Below are 21,903 nucleotides of genomic sequence, written 5' to 3'. Positions count from 1 at the left end.
TGGGATCCAGGGGGTTGCCTAGCCCAATAATAATTTAGCGCCCAAAAAGTCAGAAATTTGATGATAGTTGGAAAAATCACATCCCTGAATAATACCGTGGCTTTACCAAGCCGATTTATGTTTGGCTGGATTCAAGGCAAGACCACCAGACTTCAACAAATATTTTGACCAATTCAAGAAATTTAATAGGTGTAAAAGGCAGTAAAGTTGCTTGTGTTATATGACAACCTGTTGAATTGGCATAAGTTAGACCAGTTCCCACTTCATCTGATCTTGGTGGAAATGTGTTCCCAGACAGCAGGTGGTTTGAGCCTGTTGAAAAATCACATCACCCAAAGACCAAGGATTAGCAATTCAATGTACATTAACAGAACAGAACCATTAGGTGCCAGTTAAGCATGCAGACACACTCTCCATCCATGTCACACCTACCAGCTGTGTTGTGAACCGCACTTTTCTTTTCTTTCAGAGAGCAACCAAAAGAAAGAAAAGTAGAGTAACAAACAAACTCTCTGGTAATGGTCAGTTCTAATGAAGGTCTGGGTATCATCTTGGAATGCATGGTAGTTCAGATATATTAAAATAATTGAGTTGAAATTATGTGCTTTTTTTTAGTCGGATGTTTAATCTAGAAGTTGCCGGGATCATTGGCTCAAGAAAATACCCAGATTCTGGTGTGAAATAATTCAAGACAAACAAATTAGTTGACTGTTCTCCACAGATGTGATTGATTTTTTAAACTTTCTATTTTGATTGATTAAAAGATGTTATCCTTAATTTCTTTTCTTTTTTTTTTTTTTTTTGGAAAAAAAATCTGACAAATGTCAAATCTTAAAAATAAGATTTATATGGTATAACATCAAAAATAAATATCAACCTGATAATTGACCAAAAATATTAACACACAAAGAATGTCTCCAACATGTGGAAAACATGCAGCCATCTTGAAGCTTTAGACTATTACTCAAGTTAGTATAAAAGCTAAAAATATATGTTCAAAAGTGACCATTATCTACTTGTCTAAAACTAAAGTGAGTATCTTTCTACTATAATTCTACTGATTCTTCTGTTTATGTGCCTTACTAGTATTCTACTTAGTCTGCTGAATGCAATAAATAACAAACAAAGGTTGGCGATCCCCGTCTATTCTTACCCGCTCTTTCTCAGCAGTGGCGCGCTCTATGAGCTCCAATTGTTTCTGCTTGAGACTGTTAATGCGATCCTGCTCTCGCTGAAGTTGCACCATCTCCGTCTGATGTTCTCCTTCCAGCAGTGCCCGCTCCATCTCAAGCTAAACGAGACATCAGATATATTTAGGATCAGATCTTTACCCTTGCCACTTTCGTTTTTTGTTAAAATAACAAAATCATAGGCCATTTAAGGAAGAACCTTTGGCCTGCTGGTTTAGTAATTTTCTGATCAGAACATCTTGATGACCAGTTAAAAGAAATGAAACTGATTAAGATTTTGATTGTATCATTCAAAGTTATATTGCTTATTTTAATTCATAATAAAACAAGCATATTTCAATGACAGGCATATTGGGTTCACCTCTCTTATGGCTTCATTCTGTTGCCCCTCAATGTCCACTATCTTCTGCTTGAGATCTGTGATGGTATTCACTGCGTCCACACGCATCTTCTTCAACTTCTCCAGCTGGATTCTTCTGTCATTTTCCTGGAGTCAAACAAATGTAATCTTGTTACTATTTAATTCAGGAAGTTTCACTTTCTCAAAAATTTATAAACATTTGGACTGCTTTTATCCCAGTCACTCTCTCTAACTGAAGGAAACTCGGAAGACCAAGCTTTGAAATACTAATAAGGGGAAGGAGTTCCAAGATAAGTGTAAATTCGAGTTAAGCCAAGTTCATTAAGCTTCAACTAAATTAATACCAAAGATAAATTTACCTTTACACTAAGACTAAAATTTTGGCCTTCAAATGTACACCAATTATTGAAATAAAGTGTTTTAAATTTCAATATTGTGAAAAAGGCCAACACTTCTTCCTCATATTCCAATAGTTACACTTGACTAGTCTGAGTTCAAGTTTTACCTCTGATGTAGCTAGACTGTGGTCACTAGAGGTCTCCACTCCACTGGAGGACTTCACTCCTATGCTCTGATCACTGGCTGGAGAAGCCTGCTCTGTCACTGGAAGTCAGAGCAAAGATATTTAAATTTTGCATTTCAAATTATAGCAGTATTTCTTTATTCCTAAAAAAGTTTTATTTGTTACAGGAATGCTGGGCAATGTGATGCCTTTTTTTTATCAATACAAAATTTTATTTGCCACAAAAATTTTGCCAAATTTGCCCAACCTACAAAAATGTCAAGCCCAAATGCTGCTACAGGACATTACATTACATGACCCTTCTCTTTGAACTCCATAAACAAGATCTTTATTGAAGAACTGACTTACATATAACTGCATAAATCCAGTTGTTTTTAAAGTAAACAAAAAAATTCAAAATCCAGTTTTATAAAATTAACAATAATTGTGTGTTAACCGAAAGCCAAATACTCACCAGATTCTTTGGCACTTTCCACATCTTTAAGCTGCACACTTAAAGACTCCACATGAGCATGTTCTACTTCATCACCATCTTCCTCCTCCTCCCGCGACGTCTCCGCCTCTGTTATTAATCTCTGTGTAACATTCTGCTTAACACATTCAAATATATCCACCTCCTCCTCCTCAACAGCACTGTCCTTGACCTGACCCGCCTCTGGGGAGGCTGCCGTCGGAGTCCTAGGATCCTCCTCAGGGTCTCTCTCAGCCACGTAATCGTAATCCACATTGTCATATTTCTCCTGATTGGTCAGACTTGTGGGCACCTTAGGCTTACGTTTGATGGTGCCCGAGTCGACATCGTCCTCTGAAGTGGATGAAGTTGACCTTGACATGACCTTGAAGTCAAAGGCCTGACCTTGACCTGGACTTGATGAGAACTGACCTTGACCTGTGGTGGGTGATGAGAGTTTTTGCACTGATGAGGTGGGGGATGACAGTAGGGATCCGTTGGTCTTGATACGTTTTCTCTCCAACGAGTTAGCAGAACCATCACTTAATTGTTCAAAGTACAGAGAACTAGGCGGAGTAGGAGTGGAGTAAGGAGGGCCATCTTTGCTACCACCTTTTTCCTTCTCCAGCTGCCTCTCATACTCTGCACACATACTGAGAATATCCTCAAGTCTTTGCCGCTCAAACTTCTCCTGGGCTTGCTCTTTCACCCTCTCCTCCTTCATCTGTTTGTGTTTCAGCGACAGCTCCAACTGACTCTCCGTCAGCTCACTGATGTCACTGATATCACTGAACACACTGTCCCGGTTCTCTGAGAGCCGTGCCATATCCTGGAGGTAGTTATCAGGCATCGTACTGGTGCTGCCCCATATTGAAGTGTCCGTACTGACAATACTGGCCACAGAATTCTGCTTGGGGCCGACTGTACCTCGACTGCGCATGACGTGTTCCTCGGACTTCACAGTATCGTTACTTTGACTAGAGCTGGCACTGCTGACACTGGTGAAAGAACTGGAGCTGGCAGTGCTGGCCATGCTTCCAATTCTGTCAGCTGTATTGTTATCTAAAGACACTCTCGTGGTGGACGTCTGTTTCGTGAACACTTTCTCCCCCATGTGTTGTTGATAGATATTTGGTGGTGAACCAGAAGTGTTCAGATAGGTATATTTCTGAATACCTTTTACATGCGGTGGTGCTTTGTTTGCCATACTGTGTGTTAGTGCTTCAAAACGGCTTATTTTTGACACAAAATTTTCCTTTTCTAAATTATCTCGATGGTTAAAAATAGTTTCATCTGAGTTTCCTTCTGCGGCTTGCGGTGTTTGATTTAGATCATTCCTTCCTTCCAATAAAGATGAATCTTTCCAACCTCCAGGTGAAGAAGAATAACCCTCATGAAACGTAGTGTAAGTCCCACTATTATGCGCAGGACTGTAACTCAAATTATTCCTACCTCCAGGTGAGGAAGAGTAACTGAGATTATTCTGACCTCCTTGACTATAAGAGTTTCCTGATGATTTCTGAATATGATGTAAACCTTGTCCATAAGATTGCTCAGTTCTGCTCTGGCTCTGTACACTGTGTTGTATTTGATCCAATGTAGGCATGCGGTTGTTCTCTGCCAAATTCTTGTAATAGTCTGGATTGGATTCTAGTCCTAAACACAGAAACAAAAGAAGCATACCTTTATATCAGCATTGCAGAACTGCAGATTTTGTGTCAGTGTTGCAGTATATTAGGTTTTACAGTGTGGCAGTTGTGGCAGGGTGATAGATGTCTCTGTTTGTAAGTTTGACTGCGTGTTGGTTGTGCCAGTGTGTTAGATGGGATACTGTCTTATGTTCAGTATTTAACATCACAATGACTTTCTCCATTGCGTTAGCTGTGCTCTAACATTGTGTTTCACTTACCTGGCAGGAATCCTATAGGAGCCATAGATATCCTTGGATTGGGAAGAGCATTTTTCATGCGTATTGCCTCTTGAGGATGATTGAAACGAAAGTAATTTGAACGCCCCAGACACAGCATACACCCTGTAAAAAGAGAGCACAAATTCGAAGTACAGTGTCGATCTTGGTATTTGAAATTTTATGGAAATATCGGTTTTGCCAACAGCCTGTGACTGATAGGTATTTTGTCTAACTCACAGTATGTTTAAACTAAGTGCTGACAAATCTTGTCATCTTTCTGCATCTGTTCACACATAGAACCAACTCATACAGGAATAAACTTCACCAGTGTCTTTAGATTTTTTCACTGGGCACATTACATAGGATCATAGTGCCATAGTTTTCACAACATTGTATTCAACAGGGATGAGACTGCCATTTCGTGAAAAAGTCAGAAAATATGGCATGGGGTCTGGGGAGCTGCCTAGCCCAACAATATTTTTGGCTCCCAAAAAGTCGGAAAATCAGAAAAATCTCATCCCAGATTCCACAAATCAGAGTATCCATGCTTTATTTGCTTGAACAAACATCTTACCCTGTGATAAAATGGTGGGTCTGTTCACCTTGAGTCCGTCCACTGAGCACAGGTCTGCGCCAGGGTACAGCGTCACCAGGCCGTTACAGTTCTCTACAGTACAGTGGTCTACCTCACAGCCTGTGCCTTGGATTACAATGTCATTGTTTTCTGCTGTACCAATACTGGTCACACCTAACACAATAAAACAATACATACTTGTCACAGCTAATGCAATGGAGCAATACATACTGGTCACATCTAACACAATGAAGCAATGCATAGTTCTCACAGCTTACACAATGTAACAGTGCATATTTGTCACAGCTGACACATTATAATATATATTTGTCACAGTTAATACAACAACAATATATATGTCACAGTTAATAAATAAAATTAGATGCATGTTTGTCAGAGCTAAAAAAAAATATAGCAATATGTTTCTCACAATTAACACAACAATATATCTGTCACAGAAAACACAATCAAATTCCAAATCAGTCACACCTACCAAAATATACTGAACACTTTCAACCCAAGTGATGATTCACAATCTATTTCTGTTAATATCACTATAGTACCAAACAAATACACAACTAACTTTCACATTAAGGAAAGCTATACCATTATAGTCCTATTAAAAGAGTGCAGTTTTGCCAATGTCAAAGCCACCCTTTTGACACCATTCACTCTTAAACTGTTTCTATCAATGCCACTATAATAATACTGGACATTTACACACAAATTTCTTGTATGCACAAAGCAAGGCTAGATCTTGCAATCGTTGAAATATAATAATAATAATAATAATAATAATAATAATAATAATAATAATAATAATAATAATAATAATAATAATAATAATAATAATAATTTATTGAGCACTAAAATGTTTCAGTACATTTTGCAGGCCCTCTAAACTACTTGTGTTATACATACATGTAATATATATCTAGACCTATTATCACACTTATGTGATAATATGAGGTTTTACCACTAAAACACTTTTAAGAACTTAAAAGTATGTAAAGGTCAGCAGAGCTCTGTAGCAGAGAGTACATCAGAGCATATATACTAGTTGTTACATATAAGATCAGCTGAACTCTGTGGCAGAGAGTATGTCAGAGCATATGCTAGCTGTTACATACAAAATCAGCCAACTGTGTTGATGTTCTCCAAGTCAACAAACAGTCCAGACTGCCAGTCACTGGGATAACATTGCCTGCTGAGTCAGCATGTACACATGAAAGCAGGTGCCTGACAGTGACTGCCACTAGTTACATTGCACTATGATCTGCCTGCTGAGTCGGCACAGATACAGCTTTCTTGAAAGATATTCTGATAATATGAATTGGAGTATTCAAATTCTGAACTTACATCAGAAGATTTGACGATATGAGATAGGCAGTTGAATACAGTATGTGAATTTGATCAAATGCGATTACTTCCTTAATCTTTATTTTTAGTACACCTTCAGCTAAATTATTACTATATCAAACTCTGCCTCATTTGATCTTCTAATATTTTTCCTCATACTTATTTAAGGACACCGTGAATGTACAAACAGATATATCTTGTCAGCAGGGTTGTCAATTTGTAAGTACTGTAAAACAAATTGATTTTCTTCAAAGTTATATCATGGTGTCAGGGCCACTGCATCAAGTGTTAATTCCATGATATCATAGCAGTCATATTACAGACAACTCCACTGGTAGAAATCAATAAGGAAAATAACAGACATTCCACTATTGTAACATTAGATTTACTTGTAGGCGCCCCCGAGGAACCCATCCCAATCAATAATTTACACACATGGCTGACCACCATATAATACCTACTGGCACCTTTTGATTATCAGGGTACCAAATGGAAATATTGTGTACCCTGAAAATCTCACTTGAATCAATGATTCACATACAAGTTTGGCCATCACAAAAGCCTATGTTTATCAGGGCATGTAATGGGAATCTATGGTACCCCGCGAACCCAAGTTAAGTCAGTGATTATTTATGCACATGGATGACCAAAATGTAATAACCTCTGACATCAGGTAGTCAAGATACACACTCAAAAATATCTAACAGAAGAAAAGGCTGCAATATCCTAAGTTCATTTGTATGGATTTGATGTTGACTTTATCAAATATTGTCAAAGCCCCAACTCAAAAGGGGGCTAAGGAAGGAGCCCTAAAATGATCCTCTTCGGCCATGTCCCTAAGTCTGGACACACACTAGAAACTCAGGGTACTACACAGAAAAACCAAGTTCTACCATTGATTCACACACACACACACACACACACACACACACACACACACACACACACACACACACACACACACACACACACACACACACACACACACACATAATCACAGTAAAAAGGCTTTGTATCCTGTGGTATCTGGGGTAAAACACTTGAAACTCAGGGTACAGAGAAAAACCAAATTCTACCATTGATTCACACACATGGGTAATCACAGTAAATAGGCCTTATATCCTGTGATATCCGGGGTGTAAAGCTGATAACCCAATGAACCACTGTGAACTATGAAGATAACACAATATTGTCTCTTATGTTGATGTGGGGATTACAATGAGTAGTTCTTCTGGCAGCAAAGTTGTTATTTTTTCATTTCCTGTATGGCTTGTGTCGTGAAAGAGACTCCTATCTTTTGAACTATAAGTGCTCACGTAATTGCCTTAGAGAGCCTTCAAATCTAATATTACTATGTTAAAACCTTATAATGCTAGTAGAAAAAAAATTCAGGAAACCTTAGTACATTGTTTTTCCCTAATGGGATTTTTATAGTGTTTAAAATGCATATCAACTCAAAATGCTTTCATCGCTAACATATGAATCATGAAATCTTTTATCTAAATGACTACGCCTCAACAAATTATGGAAAAAGCACTCAAAGATGACACAATATTTTCACTTCCTTTGAATCAAGCAAACACATCTTAGAGACCATTCAGAACTGATCCACGGATCAAATATGGTAGACCATACATGAAAAGAGAGTCGACTAATTCACTGATGTTCTCCCAGCCTCCACACATGCAGTCCTAGCCAAAGGCTGTATTCCCAGAGCTTTTAGATTGATCTATCCCCGCGGGGAGTCTCACTAGATTACTGTCAGATAATCCGGCTTAAATGTCCGTCCCGCCTACTACAAGCTATAAGGGGGTAATTAACTTTCGTGTCCGCCTGGCTGACAGCTATTTAGCGTGAACCCCCAGGGAGTTAGGTCGATCTAAAGTAGATCGATCTAATCTCTGGAAATGGGGTCTAAGTCTAGCAATTAAACCTCAGAGCTGTGATTTCATCCATTTAATCATGTGTTTGGAGGCGGGGAGACCATCAGCAGATTAGTCGCCTTTTCTTTCATGTAGGGTCTGCCATATTTGATCCGTGGATCAGTATATCCTCGGATCTTCCGTTCTGAATGCCCTCTTAATCATTTGTATATAATCTCATAATACATGTTACACATGGTTTCCTTTTAAAATATCAGAATTTCAGTGGGTGAGATCTTTAATAACAAATTGATAATTCAATCAAAGAATGGTGAACAAAGTGTTCACTTGTCTATCGATCATTTCTCAGTGATGATGCTCCTTATGATAACCATTAAATATCACCGTTTATTCATCTAAGAATTCCTAGAAATGAACCATGGGTTGTTGGTCTGTGTAGTTATTTATGGCTATACTTTGAAGTATGGAACATTGACTCATATCATGTTATCAATTATATTTCTTCTTTTCATCAGATTGAACCTCAAGAGTGGGTTCAAATGATCACGTATGTGTACACGTACACAAAACCATGCGTGTAGAACGTATTACAAGCCATACATTGATCTGTACAAGCAAGAAAGATTATTCTCAGATGGGGCAAGTTTGCAATTACCCCCAATTTCCTCTCATGCTTTTAACCAGCACAGCATCACAGTTATCAGCCCAGATATATCTACCTAGTCCAGTATATCAATTTCTTTAATCCAAGGTCCGCCCTCCCCATACACTTTATGGTTAAAAAGTCCTGATAAACCTTACCTTACAACTAACTAGCTACCAGTCCCAGTTTCAGAAGCTGCTGTCTGCTTCCACCTGTCTGTTTCCACAAGAGCCACATGTTACCCCAGTTAACACATTGTTGAGTCTGTGGGGAGGAGACGGCAGGGGAATTTAAACAGAACTCCATTCATTCATTCATACATACCATATCCACTTATCAACTCAGACCATCAAAACCAATGGTATCATCCCAGGCTTTAGTGAATTTTACCCACTGGCCATAGGTATTGATTGAGTCTGGCTTGTTTATTGTTGACACTATTGGTGTATATACTCTTCATTGCTCTTCACCGCACCCCTCTCTATGTCATAAAGTGAGCTCTTCTCAAAGAACCTGCACTCTCTGTCACAGGGCTCCTCAACCATTTCCTACTAGTTATAGTTAATCTCTTTCCTGATGCTTTATATTATGAGAAAAGGTGGATTCACAGAATAGGATTAAGTTGAGAGAGAGAGAGAGAGAGAGAGAGAGAGAGAGAGAGAGAGAGAAGGGGATACGGTATACAACTGGTGGTAATGTGCAATGAAAAAACTTGACAGTCAGTCACATAGTTGACAATGAATCATGCAGGAAAAAGAAAGATAGTGGATAAAATGTTCTGGCACTGACAGACAAATGGATGTTCGTATGATCGGTGAGAACCCGACTGACAGACAGACAGACAAGTACACAGACAGACAGATGGACAGACAGACCAGCAGATGGACAAACCTACAGCCCAGGGGGCCTGCTAAAGGTACTTCCTTCACACACTCCCCTCAAAAGTCCCATTGATCTACCTAGATATCAGGATCATCTGTCCAAGCAAAGGGTGTGGAAACACAACCCTCTCCATATTTGTGGATCATGTTTCTTTAGGTGTGTGGTAGGATGAAAATAAAAACCATTTCCATTTGAACCTGACCTGTACTGAGGTGTTCCTTTGGTTATGTTTGGACAAGGAATACCTTTAATATGATAGTAGGTAGCATATGGCACAAGGGGTGTCTTTTTGTGATCTTTCCACAAACTCAGTTTGGCTAGCGGGCAAAGACATGCTTTTTCTTCATACTGAGAAAACTTTAAAATTTTCAAATATAAAATATGTACAATCCAGGAACAGAAAAACCAGCCCTCAACCATATCTTTTAACTTATTCTCTTTCTCTCTCAATCAATTCCATGTTTGGAACAAAATCATTCATGGAAAACACATTAAAGGAAGCATGTCTGCTTCAAACACCTGTATAATAAATCAGTAGAAATACAGAGAGAAATTTAGGAAAAATCCATCACTGTCTTCTTTTACCAAAACAACTAAGCAAAACAGTGAATTTTTCAACTTTCTCTTGATAAGACCACTCAAACTACCTCCTGTACTTACCACTGTCATAAACCAAAGGGCAACTCAAATACAAAATCCGGTTGCCATATACTAAAATTTAGACTTGAGATTTAATGAAAACTCGTATAAGGTCTACCAGTAGGATCTCCTGTTTTTTTTTTTTTTTTGACCTTATCTTTTCATCAGCTAGAAAGTGTCAAAACAGGATATGTCTTATTAATTACTGTCGTGCGTCAGTCCTCCTTTCCTAGATTGACATTACAAGAGAGGGAAATTGGATATTACAGTAATGATTATTTATTAAAAACAATTTTTTACATATAGTGACTCTCTCATATGTAATATGTGGTATTAAATTTTTTACATATCAGTTGGACTGCTTAAATACTTTTTTCTAAAAAAAATTATTTAAAAAATAGATAAAAAACTTTTATTCTTCGTCACATTACTCCAACAGGTCATCTGTATCATCCACACAAAAATGTCTATAAACACACTGTAATATTACTATTATGAGTATGATATGAATTGTCATGTCTCATTGACCTGTTCAACTACTGTCATCTTTGACACATAAATTAATTATCCTAATTAATTTACTGACCACACAGGAAGCAATTTAATCCCCCAGCCTGTCAATCATTATCTTAACATTATTCTATTAATATGCTCATCAAAACTACCGCTTCCTTTCCAATTACATGAAATAATTATCTACTTACATAACATATGAACTGACAGGTCTGAATTTTGGGAATTTCTGACCCCCCCCCCTCCTTTCAATCCCCTCAGGCTCATTACCTAAATGTTATATTTGGCAGGTAGAGAGGCCAACTTTATGCTGTAACAGAGATTCCTAACCCCTTTATCCCTATCATATTAGTTGTGTACACTGATTTTTCATGAATTAATATACTTTCTGATGAAAGAAAACTACATTGTGACAACAGTGATTCTTAACCCCCCTTCTTCCTATCATATTCAGGGGCGGATCCAGAGATATTTTCTGACAGTCTTCCAAATTATCTTTGTTGTTCCATCTTCCATTTTTGACCGTCTTCCGACAGAAAACATTAGATGGCAGACAATGTAAACTTGAAAATCTGACCGTCTTCCAGAAGACCCAGAAGACGGCCTAAATCCGCCCCTGATATTATAATCCAAAGTCCATCAGTACACCAATTTCTATGAATTTAAATGCTCTCTGATTAAAAAAACACCAGAAATGGCTAACACTGGTATTCAGGAATGGCCAGATAGAATTATTTATATTCTTTAAGACTGATCTTAATGGTTAATAGTTAAAACAACTGCTGGCTGTATGAAATATCCTCAGGTGCACCATGTAGGACGTGAACATGGATTTATGAAAGCACCTTGGGCCAGTAATGTGGATAGAAATACTCGACTTCACTATCACACCAAGTATGGTGCACTTCAAGGTACTAAGTACTTGTTTTTTCTACTCCTAATGGACAAATTTAATTAGATTGGACCTCTTAGATCTTGAGGGTTTATTTTTTTTATCTATTAAGAAAAAAGGCATAGGTCATGTCATGGCTTACTTGAAAAAAATGATTGCAGTATATTCTCCATTTGGATTTGCAATTGAGCTACCTGCAATTTTTTTCTTTGTGTAATAGCACTCGAAACCATCTGATATTATCCCAAAATCATTAAATCTTATTATGGATGATGCTACAAATGTTGGAATATATTGAACTAATTTCATTAACCACACATAATTTCATTCCCAGAAGCCGATGTAAGACAAATTGCACTTTTTGGAAACTGTAGGTTTTCATGTTCAACATTTTTTGTTAAATAAAATTACAGGAAAAAATCAGATAAAAAACACTGCCTGTTGTTTTGTATCAATTCACACTATATCACCCTGAGTTTGGTATACCACTGCCAACTCTCTTCCACGTCCAACATCATGAAATCTGAAGAGAATGTCTTGAATCACAGGGTACTGCATGCTTTCACACTCCCCTTTCTTTTATTACATTCCCACTATAAACACAATCAGTTGGCAGTTTACATGTCCTCTGCCAAACCTAACACTAAATATCTTCTGAAGTGCTGCGCCTAATGGTGTGGAAATAGGAAGGTGTTCAGCACCGTTTTAACTGAATCTGTTTTAGTTACTTTAGGAGGTTGACTCTTAATTGCAGTCTACTGTAGTGCTGATCCCAGTAGTATGAAAATAAAAATGCACTGTGGACCATTTTAACTTAGGGACCATTTTGAATGAATTTTTTTCGAAATATATAATGTGCACTAAATCCACAGGGACTCTCGCTGAATGCAATCAGACTAACAGACTAGCATGACTCCTGTTTTTTTTTTTTTCCTTTTGAACTTGTATAATCAACAGCTTCTATGTATTCTACCTAACGTCGGGAGGAAGTGTGTTAGTCTGTTCATGTCACTGTCAGGTTTCTCTACTTCAAAGTTGTTACAATGTCTCATCAGTATCTACTTTGCTTCTTATCGCTTAACCATAATATCTCAAATACAGGTACACATGAACATGTGCATGCATGCACGCACGCACGCACACACCATAAATCCCTCTTCCCACAAACAGAGACAAATGAACACACAAAAAGGCAGAAGAGTATAGCCGTTGTTTATATTTTACTTCCAACACACACACACACACACACACACACACACGTGAACCCACCTTCAGGTAAGGGCAGTAGGGTGACAGCAGTACTAAGTCTTCCACTTCCAAGACTGACCAAGTGTGGTTTATCTGTCTGCACCTTGTAGCTCTTCCCAATCTCCGTCACCTCGATCTGATCCTGAAAGCAGCAATGACAATAACGTGACAATATTACCACTAGGATACCATAGTCCCAATAACAGACACAGGACAATATGTAACAATGAAAACTGGTAGCAAGAACATGGGCATATGGGTGGCAAAAGCAGACAATTACAGCATCAGAAAACAATAATTACTGTATCAACTTGTTGGCATCATCACCAGCAGTAGCAACGTAGCTAAAATGCTGACAAACTCCGAAGTTACAATACTAGCAAAGCTCCGTTTGTGAGGCAGAAACCCGTTACAAATTCCTGTTAACTGAGTGAACAAATGGCTCTCCTTCCGTAGAAATGTTTCAGGAATGCGTGCATTGCCCTCATTGTCCTGAAACCTGAAGTGGCATGCAGTTTACTATGACGAAGAACTATGCAAGATGTTTTATGAGGGAAATGAACTTTCAAGGGTTTATTAAGTTTATACTCCCCTGGTATGTACTTTGTATACATTAGTCCAATTGTTTTCAAACTGTTTCAATCTCAACTACGACCAGTTGATCTCTCTTGCTTTTGATCAGTCATGAACGGTTAATTCTAAATGTAATATGCCATAAGCAAATTAATTTCCTAATGACACCAATAATGTTTAAAGGTTATTGGAAACCTACTGCACATTTTACGCCATATTTAGCGCGTGATGTAAAAACAAAGAGGTCTGGCAATTTATCTTAATCAACGGAGAAAATGTTAAAATGTCATTTAGCAGCAGGAGTGGTAAAACACACACCTCAACTACAAGGTAAAATATATCCAAATTCAGGTAATACATTTATGTCTTTGCATACTGAATTTTAGAGCTGAATGATTAAACCAAGTACATTTTTCATAAAACATTAAAACACACTGAAACCCACACAAAACAGTTTTAAGTTTAACTCTGAGTGAATAAATGCATAATAAAAATACAATTTGACAGTAAGAATGTATCGTCTAATATTTGCTATGAAATTATAACAAAATTAAGGAGTCACATATATCTGAGTATGTCATTTGAAAGAACAACAAGTTACCAGGAAAATAAATAAATAAATAAAAATAAATAAAAAAATTAATAAATAAATAATAAAAATAAATAAAAAAATTAATAAAAATAAATAAATAAATAAATAAATAAATAAATAGCACCTTAGTACAGAAAAGAAAGGCACTGTAACATCAACAGATAAGCACTGGGAGAAAAAGAACAACAATATGCAAACTTTCCAAGAACAACAAACTGTTCCATGAGCAAAAAACATGTCAAACAGAATGACATCCTGTTGTTAGCAGTGATAGAATTTAGTCACAGAAAGGTGTGTTCTGAACTAATTGACACGGGCATATCAAGTTACACAATTTTGCTGAAATGCAGGTACAACAAGCAGAGACCATGTAAATCTGAGAAATATGTATTGAAGAAAACTTGGTTGTGATCAAAATGCTGAGGTAACAAAGCAAAGCAAGGGGAATTAAGTATCGACACCAATTTTAACAAGGTAAATGCAAAATCAGTGCTTGTAACTCTTTCTGACCCAGACCCCTGTTCCAATTTTTTCTCGTTTTTTAAAGCAATCATCACAAAAACTTTGCAATGAGCAACAACTTGACATAGCGAATGGAAGTTCCCTCGCAGAAAGAACAACTGAATACAACTAGACATCGACAAAAATTCACAGCAAAACTGACAACTTCAAACAAGCACTCTACTACTTACAAAAAACTCATTTTCTTTAGCTTTATTAGCTTCCATTTTGTTTGCCTTATTTGCCTGTAAGTAGCACACTGAACCTTACTGACACTATATTAAATCCAATGCCACATGGCAAATATACAGGTGTATACATATATATATATATATAGCCAATATTAACTGCAATAAATCTACATATAAATATAAATAATACAACTATGGTTTTCAAAGATTATATCAAAATATAAATGTCATGTACTTAAAAACATTAAAATAAATCTTGGCCAGAAGTCAAAATATACAGATGGTTTCAATGACACATTAAATAAAACCAAACCAATTTACAAGTTATTTCAGGAACTGATGATGCGTGGCAATTACACTTGCTGTTGATGTCTATGTACTAAGTCTGCAAGTGTGACACATGTCAAAATTGTCTCTTTCTTCATACTAAAAACTTATTTTTTAAAATTAAAATACACCTAAATCTGCATAATAAATATTAAATTATTAAATATTTTCAATACAAACTGGACATTATTTAATAATATAATATCAAACAAACAGTAAGCAAATTCAAGCCCAAAACAAGTTGTAAACATGAAAGAAAATGGCTCATAACCAAAATGTTGTCTTGCTCTCTAAACATGAAAATTCATTAAAACATAATACTATATCATACGGTATCATGCAACAGAAATATACTAAAGGAAAACAGAAGAAATTTAACAAAGTCATGCAGCAGAAAACGTCAAACATTCTTGAAGATGATGAACAAAATGCAGTCAATGAGACACTTTACAATGAAGGTAAACAAAATAAGAGCATATGTTTCTTTTAAAAATCAAAATCAATTCCAAGTATTCCCAAAATTAAAAATCACATGACATGAATAATATAACTAACCAACATACATCAAATCAAAACATAACACAACACCACTGATATTCACAGTAAATAATAGTAAGACAATAAAATCATAAAACCAAACACTTCTTACAGAGAGAACATGGCTGATTGTAAACAGTTGAAACATCTATTGTATTTCATTCTTTACGAATTACAGAATAACTATTTAAGCTGGAATAAGGTGGACAATCTGAATAGTATATTATGTGATTTCCAGAAGGATGTAAAGCAATGAATTCAATTTTTGGAGGCAGGGGGAGAGAAGGTTGGAAGGGGGGGGGGGGGGCAGACATTCACCAATAATACGGTTTATTCAGCCAAGTTCTTTCCAGAGAAGTGTTCCTCCCTCTCATGCAGACCTTTTCCTTACAATATGAGTACGGGACATGTCAGCTACAGCTCAGTATGCTGTGTGGTACTACTGCAAAACACAGGCGGAAATGTCACGCATAAACTTTGTTTTGGCTTTCCCATGTATTTTAAGAAAATGCTGCGATATAATTAGACAATTTTACACATTAAATCAAACTTGACAATGAATGCCAATCATTATTTGTTTTTGCAAAAATTATGATGAGGAATTTCAAAAATATATCCACCGACAAATATCTATGTACTAAAATCTTATTTTAAAAAATGTTAAAACAGCATGATTTTCTTTGTGACAACACTTTTTCCTTTTATAGTAAATGATTAAGAATGCCAATGAAAAATTTGTGACAAAAGAAATTTTGCATTGACAAAACATTTATATACCATCCTCTGATGTCAGTTTTGTAAGTTTATGCTGAACAATTCCAAGTCACTACAAGTAGTTAGCTGAAAGATAATGGATTCCCAAAAAAGAAAAACATGTCAAAGTTTAGTCAGGACCCTAACAATGCACAGATATCCCATGAGGGGAAAAAGGTAGACATGCTGCCGTCTCCCATACCTTCAACTGACGCATGGCAGTGTCCAACATGGTTAATTCATCCTGAAATGAATTATGGGTAAACTTTGATGCCAAAATATACTGGTACCATTTGAAATCCCATACAATTTTAGACCAGTGCTCTGTCTGATGTGTGTAACTACACATTTTTTATCATACCAACTATAACAATAGCATGTACAAAGTACAGTGTACTAAAACATTGTTTTGGGACCATTTAAAATCCTTTCACAGCACAGGGAGATTTGTCAAAATCTTCCACCAAAACAACTGTAATTGATTTTTGTGAAATATCTGAAATCTGAAGATAAATTTTAACCTGGAATAACAAGGAAAGTTCAATATTCAACTGAGCATGATTTATATGAACTCTCCCTGAAATGACTGAAACAAAGATACTATTTTTCTGAAAAAAGTTTGATGAGACATCATTTATTTAAACAAATACAGGTTTTGTTTTTAAACATTGTAATAATAAATACATACTGCCTGAATATTCAAGTTGAGATTACTACATAATTGTCTACTTTGAATATAGATAATTATACAGATAATTGAATATTTGGCAATGAGAACAATTCCAGAAAGCAAACATTAAATGTGGTAAGGAATCTGAATTTTATACATTAAAAATATTGAAAGGAATAAAATGTTTCAAAACACCATAAAGCATATTCTTAGTAGTCTGAGGGAAAATTAGAAGAGGATATTAATTAAATGTTACTATCAGCAGCAGAGTTAGTTGCAGGGCCTGAAATGTCTCAAAATACGTGTTAAATTTTAAATTATTCCTATTTTCATTTCAATTAACTTCAAGCTGCAGAAGCCAATGTGTGAATGTCTGAAGGTGAATCTGAGGACAAATTATCAGAAAAACTTAGTGAGTTCAGGTAGTAGTAGTGCCTGTGATTTTAACTGAAAAAGGATAAATGAAGGGATTAAAATAATTATCATAACAACACAAAATGGGTTTTTAATAATTTCTCTTAGGTACATATAAGAATGCACTCCACTGTGATATTTGAACAATTGAAAGAAAATGTTGATTTTTATGAGAATCAGTAAGTTGTTCATTTTTTTTTTTTCAAAACATTTGAACACTTGATCCAAAATCTTTTCAAACCCACTTTGATGTTGTATTTGTGAGAAATGAAACTGAAAGTGAAGCCATGACAAGCCAGCCAATCAGAGTGTACCTTACATTCCTCTTCTAGCTCTGCTAACACAGGGGTGGCAATCTGTGAGAAAAGATAACATTTGTTGATAATAAGTAGTATGAGTTATAAAACATAATGATATGCTAAAGTACAAGTGAACACATTTTTCTCTGCACTGAAACATAAAGGAGAATATTTTCCAGGAAATATCAGTCAAAATCAACATGAGGTGACGCATTTCAGGAAATATCACTCAAAATTAAACATTTTTTATAAATAGAACCTGATCAAAACTGCAGCTTCTACTCTCTAATCATTACACTCTTTGCCATTTACCTGGCCCTGAGTGTCTGCTGTACCATAAGATTTTAAGATGCCTTGCTCAGTATTCTTTTTTTCCAAATATTTATAATTTTCTGCCACACAAACTTTTTCAATTTAATTTTCTGAATCAACATTTAAATAAATAATAAACTAAATAACTTTAGGAACAAATGTTGTTTTTATTTAAGTAACTACTGTAAATGTAAATACCAGGTAAGAAACTGTACAGGTGAACCCAAGATACCTGTTATATCTATTAACATAGTTATGATTGTTGCTAAAGTACAAGGGCAGCTTAGATATAGAAACAGAGAGCAAAGGATGGTATAATTAACTAGAGGCAAAAGTAAGGCCAACTATTTCGGGATGATTACTGCCATGCATATTTTTGGTTAAATCTACTCAAGATGAATCAAACTGTTTATGCTGTGAAAAAGACAAACAACAACAACAACAACAACATAAATAAATAAATAAATAAATAAATAAATAAATAAATAAATAAATAAATAAATAAAAAGACTTTATTTCTAATCTTTTCCCTCTTTTTTCCCCAAAATATTCATGAAAAGAAATATAAATTTATTTGTTTATTGGACCATTTACGAGAGAGCTCAAATTTATGGAGGGGAAATAAAACTATTTAATAACATATATTCAACTGTATGACATGGCTTTTCAGAAGTTGAAGTGCCAGTATTTGAAAGTTAACTGTGCATGACAATAAGCATGTTGGCAGAGAAAAGAGCCCTAAGGTTTACATAACCTCTTTTTGATGACAAAACTAGGAACTCTGCACTGGAACCTACAAAAGCTGCCTGATGCTAATAAGCTAAGAACTTGTTTTAGTTTTCCAGAGGTCCCAGCAGAGTTATGCTGCCAAGGAAAATAAGTAAAGAGTAGGAAAGCAAGCACCCTAATTATTGTGTTATAAACAATTCAGCTGAAAGTTTCCCACCACCTCCAGGAGACAGAGACAGATGCATAGATGGCAGCACCCTGAAAGCTCAAGAAAAGCTTTGTGTTAGAACAGAGAAAAGATACAGAGATAGATGGCCCAGATTGTTTAGCAGCGACATCTACCTTTTCCTCCTCAGACGGGCTTTGCTCCCCGTCGTCTGCTTTGTCATCGTGTTCTATCCCAGAGTCTGGCGTCTTTACCCCATCTCCCTGAGACTCATCCATGTCCGACACAGGGAATGGTGGGAGAGTTTCTTCTTCCTATAACAACAAGTTTGGAAATCATGCAACATATGAAGAATTTTACCCTAGTTTCTGTGATCTCTTCCCTTTCACAGGGAAAAGAGGTCATTCTGTTTTTTCCTAAAAAACAATCTCATACCAGACATCGAGAAACCACAAAATTGTAAATGTGTTTTTCCTGTCTCTATCAATTTTAAGAATTTGAAGAATATATTCCACACGGGGTTAATACACTATCATGACATCTGTTTTGCAGCTTATTCTTGTGAAACATTAGACAAACTTCATAATAACTAGAAATTTACCTGATTGCCATTGGATCAAACAGTATATAAAAACATAATTATTTAAATTCCAATTATTATCCTCTCTGAAATGTAACTATTCTCAGAGTTTACTCCATATGACAATATTTAATACAGGTAACATTACATATATTAAGGAAATCCAAACAACAATATTGCTGAAATGATTATGCCCGCATTTCTGACATACAAAACAACATAACAGGAAACACACAAAAAATGTTATGAAAAACACACACACACACATACACACGGATCACTGCTTTCACAGACTCTTAGCAACACTATAACCATTTATCATGAGAATCTTCCCACATGTCTCTGTGCTTATAGGGCTATGAAAAAAGGAAATGTTAAAAAAGGAATTGAACATCTGAACTTTAAATTAAATGAAAATGTGGAAGTTGACATTTTCTAAACTTAAAGCAGTACATGTGTTTGTTTTTAAGTACCTAGTCAGCAAAGGAAATGGGCATACTTCAAAGTTTGAATAGGGTTATTATTGAAAATAAATAAATTAATAATAATAATAATAATAATCCTAATAATTTCAGCAGGCCGATCAAGAAATGCAAAATTTATTATAGATACCACAATTATTATAAAACATATTACTGATTTATCAATTCAGCAATATAGCTTAAGACATATGTACAGTAAGTGATATGCTATATATTTTTTCATAAATGCCAGTTAAGAAAAACTGCATGGTGATATCCAAATATAAACATAAATATATATCATGTGAACAGCACTAAGTTATATTCAGATATAATGTCCATCTAATGGTCAAACGGTCTATCATGGTACATTTCCTCTCTTCATACAGAAGTGATTGACTGTAAAGGTAATAACTCATTCAATCAATTTATTCACAGCTGGCTACCAAGGTAAAACATGTAAAGAAGTATGGGTCTTCTCGAAGAAACCATTAATGTCACCTGGAACTCTGAAAGCTGCAATTTGAATGTTTTATATTAGCATAAAAAATACATTAATTACTCTCCAGCCTGTTGTGCATATGTTTTAAGGCCCTGATATGGGTGTATGTAATCCTGATCTGCAATCTGTATTTTTTTAACAACAGTCTGAGTCAATATGGTAACTACTTCAAAATTTCAAACACCTCACTTTTTCAAAATAATTTTTTTTTTCAAAATTTATCATTATCAGTCACTGAAATTCACAAAAAAAAAAAAAAAAGTCCTGTTTAACAAGAAGTTAGTTAACTTCTTAAAACTCCAGAATCAACACCTTTAAGTAAAATTATCAAATTATTGAATTCACGGTGTTCGGATTAATTGCATAATTACCAAAAGTATTTGTAAGTGTAGAAATGCAATGAGACAAAATGTTAAGGCGTTTATCCATGAAGTTATTTGTAATGTAACAATCTCATAAGGTAAATGTTTGTCTGAGTCTGTAGAATTCTATCTTATCACTTTACCTGGAGCATTCTGCGTCTCCTCTCTAAACTATTGTACTGGGCCCGTGCTGGATCTATCGCCATGGCAACTGATCTTTGTGTGCTTATCTATGTCATTGTTCAATCTGAAAGCAGACAAGGAAGAACTATTACTGAGATGGGATACAAATTATTGAATGTCGTATTAATCATATATATATTGCTTGTTTTATGTAGTCCATTTCAAACTGAACTTGATAATTAAAGTTGCTTTGAAGTAAAACATTTGACCCTTAATACATGAAATGTTATTCAATACAGTGAAATACTGCCTAAGTCTTAAAGAAAGAAATACTAGTAGTTGATTTTTATCCAATAGATACTTAGTGGACTACTGTAAGTATAAAAATATTATACACTTTCGTGGACACATGTTCACTGAATTAGGTCTATTCATACAGACTTCAAAATTACCAATTACCCCGTTCACACTATGCTCAGTTATCCGGATAAATTGCGAATTAGGTCACAATTCGAATAAATGCAGTAGTGTAAACGCAAGAGGATTTTTGTAATGCGCATTTTCAAAATCCTGCAAGCGAGGTGGATTTCTAAGCGCGATCCGGATAACTTACCGGAATCGACACCTGTACAGATCTTACTGCGCATGTGTGCTGATAAGTGCGGATATCTATGAACGCTTGTTTATTACTTTAGCGATTGTACCAAACGTATTTGGAGGTCACCACTCACTACAACATGAGGA

The 21,903-nt window shown here is 35.7% G+C and overlaps 1 protein-coding gene across 21 annotated transcripts in view; it reads right to left on the bottom strand.

The window, feature by feature from the left end:
• Nucleotides 1–21,903, bottom strand: part of LOC106173715 (uncharacterized) — a 94,207-nt gene that overhangs the window by 34,281 nt on the left and 38,023 nt on the right. For 6 of the 21 annotated variants that reach the window (XM_087016646.1, XM_087016651.1, XM_087016648.1 and 3 more), the window contains 13 exons: nucleotides 21,180–21,283; nucleotides 19,308–19,445; nucleotides 17,940–17,981; nucleotides 16,744–16,785; nucleotides 14,925–14,978; nucleotides 13,089–13,209; nucleotides 5,009–5,182; nucleotides 4,435–4,557; nucleotides 2,529–4,181; nucleotides 2,057–2,154; nucleotides 1,552–1,677; nucleotides 1,154–1,291; nucleotides 433–462 (listed from right to left, as the gene is read on the bottom strand). In XM_087016646.1, the coding sequence (XP_086872772.1) occupies nucleotides 433–462; nucleotides 1,154–1,291; nucleotides 1,552–1,677; nucleotides 2,057–2,154; nucleotides 2,529–4,181; nucleotides 4,435–4,557; nucleotides 5,009–5,182; nucleotides 13,089–13,209; nucleotides 14,925–14,978; nucleotides 16,744–16,785; nucleotides 17,940–17,981; nucleotides 19,308–19,445; nucleotides 21,180–21,242 (2,802 nt within the window). In that variant the 5' untranslated portion in view covers nucleotides 21,243–21,283. Of the gene's footprint in view, nucleotides 1–432; nucleotides 463–1,153; nucleotides 1,292–1,551; nucleotides 1,678–2,056; nucleotides 2,155–2,528; nucleotides 4,182–4,434; nucleotides 4,558–5,008; nucleotides 5,183–9,051; nucleotides 9,195–13,088; nucleotides 13,210–14,924; nucleotides 14,979–16,743; nucleotides 16,786–17,939; nucleotides 17,982–19,307; nucleotides 19,446–21,179; nucleotides 21,284–21,903 lie in introns of those variants that run through there. The other 15 variants (XM_087016658.1, XM_087016659.1, XM_087016660.1 and 12 more) reach the window with 13 other exon arrangements.

The sequence above is a fragment of the Lingula anatina genome, chromosome 7 (genome assembly GCF_051362555.1).
Source record: "Lingula anatina isolate TDL-2025a chromosome 7, LinAna3.0, whole genome shotgun sequence".
Taxonomy (NCBI): domain Eukaryota; kingdom Metazoa; phylum Brachiopoda; class Lingulata; order Lingulida; family Lingulidae; genus Lingula; species Lingula anatina.
The sequence above is the reverse complement of the archived record's forward strand: the minus strand, read 5'-3'. Positions and strand labels throughout refer to the sequence as shown.